Genomic DNA, 12413 nt, shown 5'->3' on the forward strand with positions numbered 1-12413 from the left:
TTTTTTATAAAACTAGTTTCTTTTATAATATAAAAAAATTTCTATATTTTAATATAATTTGATCAAACAATACAAGCTACTGCTCTTAATTATGTACTAAAAAGATAAAAAATAGCATAAAAATAAAAATAATGTTTTATACTCCAAATTTTTATATTTAAAGCTGCAATATTCATTTAGGAATGTTGTCCTTTACTGAAAGCTTCTGTTTTGTTTCTGGTAAAAGCACATTTTAATATTATTCTCTATGTATTTATGATAATCTTCATATTTCTTTTCATGCAAGATATTCATATAGACAGAAAGTTTTAAATTAAACGTAGATCTCTTTAAAAAAAACAAGTGACCTTCATTTTGAAGAAGTAATTTTAGTATCATTCACAAGTAACAGCATCATGAAGTGTTTGTATGTAATCATTCTGATATTTTAGGATCATCATCTTGCCTATCAGTAATCTTTTCAGAAACTGTCACATCGATCAATGGCTCATCATCACGCCTATTGCTTACATCAGAGCAACCTTTAGAGTCCATTATATTAACATTTACTTCATCAGTGTCTCGTGTATAACAGTCTTCGTTACTAGATTTTTTTGTTTCATCAATACTCAAGATGTTAGTTTCTTCTTTTAAAACACATATGGAAGTATCTTTCCCTGCAGTTTCCCCTAGTGTTTCTACAGATTGTTCCCTTACAAATTCTTTTAAGTTGGATGTATTTCCATCTTTAACATTCTCAGAACACGGAAGGTTTATATTTGATTCACTTATTTTCATATCAGGATTAAGTATTTCTATTCTTGCTATTATTAAATTATTTTGGTTTTCTCTAACACCTTCTAAGCCACTTTTAATATCTGATGAGTCTGAAATTGTACTCAATGTTACGTTCTGCATTGTACTTGATAAAACTTCTTCACTCACAGTTTCTACTCCAGCATGTATTTTAATGTCTTGCATTTCATTTTTATCACTATATGTCTCTATTTCAGCTTGTGCTTTTCTATGTTCTAAATTTTCTGTTATTTTGTCAATTTTGTTTGTAACAATACTATTGTTATGGTCATTAAATGTATCTTCATCTTCTCTTGGTTTATCCACTTCCATATTTTGAACTATTTCATCTACAGTAAGTTCTACAACACAGTCAGTATTCAGACATGAATTACCTGTGTTTTCTTCTGTTTCTTGATTTTGACTTTCACTATCTTCTGGTAATCTGTTTATATCTACGTCTTCTCCCTTGTTTGCTTCATTCACTTCTTTTATTGCAGCATCTTCAGATATATTTTCCACAAATGGTACTAAAATATCAACAATATTTTTCCCATTAAAACTTAATTTAACAGAGAGAAGATTACTGGTATCTTCAAGAATCTCAGACTGAAACATTGTTTTTCCACCTGCAGCAAGTTCTTCAAATATTTTGCAAGCATCTAAAGGCCAAGAATTTATACTGTTTGGTTTTTTCAGAGCACAACATTTCGATAAAGGAGGGACATCTATAATGTCTGCTGGTAACGTTCGTGTTTCGTTTGTAATCGTTATGTTGCCATAATCTATACACAGAACTTCAGTACCTTCTTCAGAATGTGAAAGAATTTTTGCCCTGCGCCATTGACCATTTTCTAAATACTTTGCAGCACAAATAGTACCAATGTCAAATATACTTAATGGAAGGAAACTAGGTGCTGCTTGTAATCTCTTTAACATTATATTTAAGTCTGTAGTGTTGCTTTCTGCTTGAATCCAGAATTCATTAGGTGAATTGATGCAACTAACAAATACATTTTGTGAATCTTCTTCACCCAAGGGAGATAATCGTTTCTCTATGATCGGTGATTCACAGAATTTTGCAAGTATATCTGTTACATTTTCACCATTTAGTGTTAATTTTACCAATGATGTTTCACCTTCTTTAATTACTTCTAACAAAAATACAGATACTCCTTCACCTGATAATGTTACAAATTCCTCACAAGCTTTTTCTGACCATTCCGTAATCCCTTCTGGCATAACTAAACGACATTTTCTTGCTAGAGGAGGTATATCTACAAGATCTGACGGTACAGCACGTATTTCAGTTGAGGTACCTGAATTTCCATAATCTATATATATAACTTCTATAACATTATCATTGTGTGATATAATACGTGCCCTATACCAAGATTCATCATCAGGATATTTAGCAACACACAATAAATTGTTTTTAATTTTTCTCACTTTGGGAAACAAATGTGCTATAAGACATCTATCAGCCATAATTTCTAAATCACCAACAGATTTTTCTTCTTGAATCCAAAACTCATTTGGAGAGTTAATGTGAGATATAAAAGCAGAATAGGGATCCAATTCAAGGTCAATTATTTCTTCTTTTAATTCTTCATGTGCATCAATCTTTACAGCATAATGATCTTTGACTAACATTTCACTGACACTTTTATCATTTATGAACAAGTCTACTCGTTTCGGAACACTATTTGCTATTATCATGGCTTCCATAGGCGTATCAACTCTTACTAAACTTTCGAATTTTTTACAAACTGCAGAATCCCAATCTTCTGCTTCTGCAGGAATAACATCTAATCTGCATTTAATTGCATATCCCTTTATTTCTTTCCACTCATCTGGCAAGTGTCGAATCTTTCCAGATTTATTATTGATGACATCTGTAGTTCCGTGATCGATAAGACGAACACTGGTGATATCTTCATCGGCATCGAGTACCTGAGCTCTAAACCAGAAATTATTTATAGTGTTCAAAATAATGCATAGACTTCCTTCTTCTAATATTCCATCTATCTCTGGAAATGTAAGTGCATCATTTTGAAGTTGCATATGTTTACTATGATAGTCTACGAAATCATCTGTACACTGAAGCCAGAACTGACTAGGTGAATCTATATGACTTACAGAGATTTTATATCTACAACCCTCTTTCATATTATAAAGTGCAGATTCTCTCTGTCCATATACCTTCTGTTCTGTTGTTAAATTAAGAGAACGGAATTTGCTACTGAACTTTTCTCCATTTTGTAGCAATTCCACTACCCATCTTTTGTGAACATTATGAAAAACGCAGGTAAGAAATTTCTTCATCAAATGATTTTTTAATATTTCTGTTTGTTCAAATATTGTACCCTTAATTACTACTGATAGTGCGACATTAATAGTTAACAGGTGTGGTGTATAAAACTGTGAATCTAACATCATTACTCTATCATAGGGCACACTGCTAAAAGTGCCAAAATCAATGTACAATATAGAAATTCTGTCCTTAGAAAAATCTACAACCTTAGCTCGATACCACTGACCAGTAATGCTCGTAACAGCGCATAAACGACCCACCTTTGGTTTCAATAATTTTCCGGAAATAGGATAATACTTATTGAGTGCATTAAGTAAATCTTTCTCTATTTGGCGGTATTGAGTACATTTTAGCCAGATACTACCACAGTGTTCTATACGTGCCACTATTACTTCTTGAGTAGAACTAAAAATAGGCATTGGACATATTGGTGATATTCTTTCATCTGACTTTTCGGGAATATTTATTGTATAACCATGTAGGTCAAATAATTTTACGATAAGTCTGCAAAAATAAAATTAAATTTTATATACATAGAAAAATGAATAAAATCATAATTAGGATAGATAATTGCATTGTGATACTACCAAACTGAGTGAGTACAGTTTCTTTTAATTAAAATTTTGCAGAATTAGCATCATTACTATTCTTCAAACTCATATGCAGGATGGATATGAATTTGATGGATTAATGATACATGAATCATTTATCATTAAAAATTTTTATTTACATTTAAAAAAAAAAGCACTGGTCAAATGACTATGAATGACTTTATTTTCTATTCACTTATTAGGGTAGTATCATATTATAAATTTTTCTGTATTCACATTACCAATTTCTCTGAATTTTATAAAAGAACATGAAACAAAAATATATTTTGTTCATTACTAGAAAAATATTCTAGTAACAATTTATAACAAGCTGAAGATTAAATTTACCTATTATTGTTAATTTCTTTCACATTTATAATTACTTCTTTTCCCTCAATAGTTTCTTTGAATTTAGTATCTGTCTCAGAAATAGTATCTCTTACAAGGGAACATTCAATTGATTGATGCTGCATTACAGAAAGTTCTCCTGGTAAAGCTAACACCTAAATTAATAAGTTATAATAATAATCAAAAGTTTTTATTAAACAAAGACGATGTAAAAGCAAATAATGTAAGAATATTTTTATTATACTGAATATATCATATTAAATATTTCAAATATTTAATCAAGCGCATTGATTAGTATTAAGCAATATACTATTAATTTAAAGATTTATACTTAAGAAATTAATAATCTTAACATAAATAAAAACTACTTTAGTTCTACTATAAATCTTTAATTCGCTAAAATGAATTGTGTTATTGCATTAACATTCTTCAATGCAGCAAGTATAGTATTAAGTAACTTCTACTCCTAGCAATGTTACATTATCTATACATAAATTGAATTTAGCATTTACATTGATCTAGCTTTTGTATTTTTCTTTTTTGCAAAACTCACACTATATGACTTAATTTCATGGTATGCTCCAGTATCAATGAATTTTACAGTAAAGCCTGTGGATTGTAAACAGCTACTGATTACCGCCCGTCTCCAAACTCCATCTGAATCAACCAAACAACCTGTGCCTGGGCGTATCTCATGGGTTGATAATCGTTGCATCACCTGCCATTGCCATACTTATCCTTACCAATATTGTAAATTTACTTAAATTTTTATGCACAAGTTTAATTTTAATATTAGTTTCATACTATTCTTGATATGATCTTCAATTAAAATTATTTTGATAAATAAATAATTTTTACCCTAATTTTTTATAGAAACTTAAAATATAAATAGAGATAAGTTACTTATTAAATATAATCTTATTTTTATTAGTATCAAAATACTACACATTGCAGAAATGATTAGATATATGTATTCAATATATTTATAAAAAAAAAAAGAAAAATTAACATGCAATGTTAGACATAACAGAATAAGGGGAATGAAATATTTACTTCTATTAACATAATAAATTACGAATGTATTATACAGGGTGGTTGGTAACTGGTGGTACAAGCGGAAAAGAGGTGATTCTAAGCGAAAAAAGAAGTCGAAAATATAGAATAAGCATTTTTTTAATTTTTTTTTTAATTTTTCCATCGAGACAACGATTTACAGTAAGATCCGTTATAACGAGACGTGATAAAGTGCACGCGTACCGAACGAAAATTCAAAGTCGATTTTCTCGAAAACAAAGCCTCAAACGAAAAATTTTTATTCTATATTTCCGACTTCTTTTTTCGCGTAGAATCACCCCCTTTACGATGGTTTGTACCACCAGTTACCAACCACCCTGTATAAGTGAGTATATAGAAATAAAAATAACAACACAAAAACATTAGTTAACAAAAATATTGATTTTAAAAATACACACAGTTTATTATGTAAAATAAATATATTTAAAGTTAAAAATGTCTAAATATTTATTCTTGTAAAAAAAAAAATAAAAATTTTAAAATACACAAAATGCTAAAAGTTAGAATAAAATTCTCTAAATAAATTTGAAATGAATTTTGTATTTATACTATTAATGTGCTCAACATGACTTCATATATTTGTTTTAATATAAGTACTCTAATAATAAGTAGTGAATATAATGCAATTCTATGATTGTAATACTGCACAAAATACATAAACTTACCTCTTCTTACTTTATAAAATACATTTTATTTACAAATTATTAATCAAATACAGGTCCATTAATCAAAATACAAAATGGCAGAGATATTACTGTGTATGATAAATGTATAAATATATTAAATATACTGAACACATAACTTGGTAGAAGAAAGTGTCAGTACAGCACAAGGAAGATAAATTTTACTTTGATTAAGTTATTAATACCATATATTGTGCAATGAAAGACATATAAAAGACAATAACAAAGGACATATGATTAGAATAATGAAGATTAGTAATAGATTGTTAATTCAGTAATTGTATAGTTTCCCTTATAATAATTTTTGTTAGTTTAAGGATTAGTTTGTTATGATCTTTTCCAATTTTTTAATATCGCAATCGAAGGTATATAATAAAAAGGAACAATTGCAATAGTAATTAAACCACTTCAATTAATTATTAGCATAAACATTAATAATAACCAAGTATCAGTACAAATAGTTTGTAACTCATGCATTAAAATATGTACCATTTAAATTTTAATAACATAATTAAGGTAATTTTATGTTTAAAGCATTGTTTTAACGATTTTTTGTTTAAAGATATTTTTTCTCAATTTTATAAATTTAATATTCTAACTAAATTTAGAAAGATTATAATATTTCTTATTAACAGATGTATAAATAAATTAGATTTACTGAACAATAATTTTTACATATCAGTAACTTCCATGCATCAAATATAAAATTAAACCTGCATTTATCTATTCATCTTACACTGTAAGTACATGAGTACTATGTACTTGCAGAGTAATATAATAGATAGGTACGTAATCATGAAAAATGATTAAATATAATGTAATCGTGAAAAAACGGATAATACAATAGATAGATACATACATATACATAGATAGATAGATACACAATCATAAATAATGTACTCATGCAATATCTACTAAGATTACTATTCATGATATTTTTATTTAATAATGTAATTAAATATATTTGCATGTGTGTAAACGTACCTTAGGATTTTTCTTAGCCATGTATGTCTTAATTATATTTTCACATTCAGTAGCTGAAGCTAATTGTACATAGAATTCTGACATATTTTGAACACTTGAAACTTTTACTCGAAGTGTTTGACCATTTAAGAGATTTATATCCACTCTTTTTATTTTAGATTTAATTATTGGTTTTGAAGTATTATTATCTGAAAGTAAAATAATGCTACATATTATATACTTCTTGATTATTATTAAAATTAATCATATGTAAGTATGTTTAATCATGTATGTTTAATCAATTTTTGTTCATGAAACATATTTAATCGTTTTTACTTATTCTTTTAAATCATATCTTCTTCTAAAATGCACATTAAAATAGGATTATACTTTTTGTAGTTTTTTATTATGCTAAAATCTTAAAATAAGATTCATTGTTATATTAATCAATTATTTCATATGTTATTTGTATTAGTTCTATTATTAACATTTAATATATGTGTGTACGTTATATACATATATAAAATTGTAAAGGTATACTTTTATAAAATAAAATTATATAATTATATCGTTATATTTAAAAAAATATATTACAAAATATAAGACTTGTTTAATATTTTTCATTAAAGATTCTTTTGCCTACTTTTAAAAAGAAAACGAATCATTTAATTTCATTTTTAGAAATTGTTTAAATCAGATATAAATAAGTTATAAAAAAGATATATAAAAATTATCTTACCTTTAACATCAACATCTGATTTAGTACCTGAATTGGATAGTGATGCAAGATTTAGTTTAGCTAACATCTTAGCTACATCGTTTCCGTTATTAATTAACGATATTAAATATTTATTATCTTTTTTATCGTGAAAAACACACGTGCAGTTGTCAACATTAAAGCAATTATCAATTTCTTTTGTATTTGCTTCAGACCAATTAGAACCATCTAGTGGAGCAACATTTAGCAATGAACATTGGACAGCTTGTTTAGGAAGACGCATTAATTCCTTTTCTACTGGATAAATGTTCTGAGGATCAACTATAGCACTATTTCCAAAATCTATGTACTGAATAAGATGACCATTTAATTTATTTAATTCAATGATTTCTGCACGATAAAAAGCTCCATCGTCAGAGAATATTGCCACTACTGGAGATCCAACCTAAAGGTATTTATGAAAACCAGTTTATAATATATGTAATACACGGAAATTTTAAATCATCCAAATCAAATAATTACCTGTAACGTATATGAAATTGGTTTTTTAGTAACATATATCCTCTGAATTTCATTCATCATAAACTTAAATTCGTTTTCGTTATCGAGTATTTGACAATAAAAATTATTGGGATTTGTAAACCATGTAATAATCACGTCTTTTTTAGTTCCAGGTGCATATGGAATTGTACTCCATTCAGTTATGTTTTCTTTTGTTAGTTCGGTATCCTCACAAAATTCTCTATTTATGAAAATCTCTGTTTGCCCATTATCAGTTACTCTTTTCAGTAAGACACTGTACATACCATTTTCTTCACTTATAAATTCTGCTTCTACTGTTTTATTAATAACTAAATTCTCAAAAGCTTTTATTTTTTTTGAACTAAGATTATCATCCTTTACACCAAATAGTTTACAATGTATAGCTTGTATTGGGAGTTCCAAAAATTCCTTTTGTATAGATTTAATTTTACAATATTCAACTGTTTCTATATTGCCATAATCTATGAATTGTACAGTTACACCATCTTCTTTAGTGGATTTGATTACAGCTCTATACCATTTTAGGTCTTTTGAATACTGAGCAATGCAATATGTGCCACAAAACATGTTAGATTCTTCTAGTAACCTTCCTCCATTTTCATATACTGATGCCATATTTTCCATCATAGTCTCTAAAGCAATATAATCACTATTTAATTGTACAAAAAAGTCACAGAGGCTATTTATAACAACTACTTCAGAAGGTTTTATAATTCCAGTATTTATAGTATGATGTGGAATATGAATTTCATTTTTATGTTTCATAGGATTTTGTCCTTTTTCATCACAAGTATAATTAGCGATGTTTAACTTATTTTGTACAAGCCTATATCCTTGTCCTTTTCTTTCTTTAGATCTATTACTATCATGATAATCGCTATTTGTCTTCCCACTTCTATAATTTCCGTCGTTATTTCTATCACTGAATTTGTTACTTTGCATTCTTTCAGAAATGCCTCCACGTCTAGAATAACTACCACGATTAGTACTACTTTTCCCATGTTTGGTATTGCCTTTAAATGATGTATCTGAAGCTCTATTTCTATTACCTCTGGTATCTTTCCCGATTTTAGACGAATCATTACCATCATGTCTATTGTTCCATTTATCTTTTGTACTACGATTATTAGAAGACTCATCTCTGTTAAATCTTTCATTTTGTGAATCATTATGATGAAAATTACTACTTGATTCATTTTTAAAAATTTTAAACTTATTTATTTCTTGATCATTACTACTGTTATGTGTTTGATGCAGTGATATTGATTGATTCTTTTTAAACCATTTATTTACATCCTCATTTTCATCAGTTTTCAAAATCAGTTTAAAAGAGTACTGATTTCTTACATGTTCAACTGGAACTATATGAAACAATTCAGAAAGAATATTCATGTTGTGCTCTTTTTCATACAAATCTACCACTAGACCATTAGAAGTTATATCTATAACTTTTATATGGAAACGTTTCTCTAAAGTGTATGACTCAAACCGATCGTGAGTTTCTTGAGTAGGTTCAATCACTCGATGACCATGCAAAGTACATTTTATAGCTTGTGCTGGCAATGTTTTGACTAAGTCGGCACGAATTGAACGAAGAGACTTTAAAGTTACAATTTCTTCATTACCATAATCTACATATAAGACTTTTAGTTTTTCTCCATTTATGTCCAGAATCTGTGCTCTATACCATTGATCATCATATAAAGCAGCACAAGGAAGACCAATCTTTAATTCTGCAAGACTTAAAGTAGGTGCAGTTGTACAAAAATCTGCTAAATCATTCATTATTAATTCAAGAGATGGTACATAATCCTCGAGTCGTACAAAAAATTTCTTATAAGATTCCACAAACGAAACATAGACATTTACTACGTCTTCTACTAATAATGATTTTGGTGTTTGGTATGTAAAACAATTTATAGATTTCAGCATAACTGGAGGTGGAAATGCTTCTCTAAGAATGTCTTTTATGTTTTTTCCATTAACATATAAGTCTCCATATTGTACTAAAGGTGGTCCCTCTGGTGGGCAGACATGCAAAACAAGGAGTTTTCCTGCTAGTACTTGTTTAAAATATTCTTTCATTGTACCTGTAACATTTAATTCGTGTACACCGCTTAATGTGAACCGAATAGAGAGCACTCTAGGATTAATAAAGTGAGGTGGTAACTTGAAAATATCTGTGTATGGTAACACTTCCGTGTGACCAAAATCGACATAGTAAAGTTTACACTTATTTTCCATAACAGACATTACAACAGCTCTGCATAACACCTTATCTCGCGTATAACGACCTAGACATACTGATCCAGGTAATGGAGGTTCTTGTAATGGCTCTAGAGGATGACTGTTAATATCTCTCATGAGTACGCGCAATACCTGAGTGGTACTTTGAAGTTGCACAGAAAACTTATATGGACCATCTTCTACAAATGAAACATATACATCATGCTTTGATGATACATCCAAAATGCGAGATTTAAATACAAGAGCTTCTTGAACAGAGGCATGCATCGTATGTTTTTGCTGAGCTGCACAGCATGAACAAACATTTTGTTGAAATTCTTGAACTTCATTTTCAGTAGAATGTAATGAACTCAGATTTTTTTCATATAATAGCAATTCAGGGTCTGTTATACCTCTTGAACTAGAAAGATATATAAAAGTTTTAATAAGAGTAATGTCTGTAAATTCTTCCAAATTCTCAGCAACATTTTATTAAGCATAATTAAATATAATTCAATAAATAATATGAAAGTCAATATTTTAAACTTATAATTGATAATAAAATGCAAAATTATGAGTGACACAAACATAAGATTGTAAATAATAATTACAAAAGCAATATGATATAGAAATATTTATTTTATAGATATCAAAATAAAATAAATACCTATACATTTCTAGCAATGTTGCTCTTTTTGCTATGTATCTCCTGATTAACAATTCAGTGAAATCCTCATCATTGTACACAAGTTTAATAAAATTATCGCTATTGGTTATAGTATGAATCACAATTTTATATTCATTGTACCGTAGAGTCTTTTGAATTGACTCAATTACTTCGTTAGACCAATGACCATTTACAGGTAATAAATGCATTAATGTAAATTGAAACGCCACAGGTGGAAAAGATTGTAAAGATTCAGAACCAGGTATATCGTCAAGTAAATGTATTTCTTGTATTGGAAACAATTCAAGATTACCATAATCGATGAAATGTAAAAGCACAGTATTATCAATATTATTTATATGCTTTATTCTTGCTCGATAATATCCATCATTTTGAAATTTAGCACAACAAAGAGCATTTATGCGCAAATTGGTTGACTGAGTTTTAACACAGTTTTGACGTTTAGTAAATTGTTCAACAAGGGGTAAAATCATACGTTCTACACATGTTGCAGAATTTTTATCTATTTGACCCCATATTCTGAGGAATGTATGGCATGGTTCAATATGAGTCACAAAAATAATCAACTCTGAATTTTGTTTTATGCTCATTGTGTTATATAATTTTTTGTATCATAAAAATTTGTATTTTCTTATATATTTTTTTAATTTTTATTTCATTAAATAGGTGAACTTGTGTAATCTGAAATACAAAACCTTTGTTAGATATCTCAAAAGTAATTTTACTCAATCCTCACCGTTATCGGAAAGTAGGCCACCTTAGCCGCGACTTATCAAATAATGAGATCGGAGGATCATGCGATCATAACTATTTCTATTCTTATATACCTTTCCTAACGGCATTACTTCTTATGTATATAAATTTTAAAAGTTACCGATATAAACAATTTTTTTTATTTTTACCATATTGTATCAAAAGGTATCACGTAACCGTTTCATATTCTGTTAAATTATTTGACTCCTTACTCATTTGAATGTAGTATAATAAAAATTTACATAAACTTCTTTTCACATATGCTACTATTTGTTCTACTTGTAATATTAAATATGTAGATCACATTCATCAATTGTAAATGCACATACACTTAAACCGATATTCTTTATATGATACTGCGTATAAAAAAAGGTATATCAATATTACAACTAAATGTAAAGCTACATGTAATACAAACCTCACAATTAGGGTATCAAAGACGTTTTTTTTTAATTCATTTCATTAGAAACTAAATAATCACTAGCTTTTTCACAAAATTGTTCTTTCACATACAACATCAGAATCTGGCGGTTGGCCGGCTTCTTGTTACGCCCACGGAAGTGTTCTTGAACATTATTTTGAAATGATTAGATGGCGCGAAAATTTAAATTATATGCCGTTTAAGATACGTTCTATACATTTAATTTTGTCAAAAAAGATATAAATGAATTTTAATTTAATATTCTTTTCAAATATGCATAATAACATATACTAAATATATTAGTATAATTGTGAAAAT

General features: G+C 28.2%; 1 protein-coding gene across 1 annotated transcript; it reads right to left on the bottom strand.

The window, feature by feature from the left end:
• Positions 1-119: 119 nt before the first annotated feature.
• Positions 120-11722, bottom strand: LOC138182632 (protein tudor). The gene is made up of 7 exons (XM_069118666.1): positions 10901-11722; positions 7987-10654; positions 7482-7909; positions 6768-6972; positions 4580-4744; positions 4027-4181; positions 120-3592 (listed from the first exon to the last, which is right to left on the bottom strand). Exons 1-7 carry the CDS (start codon positions 11509-11511, stop codon positions 415-417), a joined length of 7410 nt encoding a protein of 2469 aa, XP_068974767.1. The 5' UTR covers positions 11512-11722; the 3' UTR covers positions 120-414.
• Positions 11723-12413: the final 691 nt, after the last annotated feature.

This window comes from Bombus flavifrons, chromosome 8 (assembly GCF_040668555.2).
Source record: "Bombus flavifrons isolate JBK064 chromosome 8, iyBomFlav1_principal, whole genome shotgun sequence".
Lineage (NCBI taxonomy): Eukaryota > Metazoa > Arthropoda > Insecta > Hymenoptera > Apidae > Bombus > Bombus flavifrons.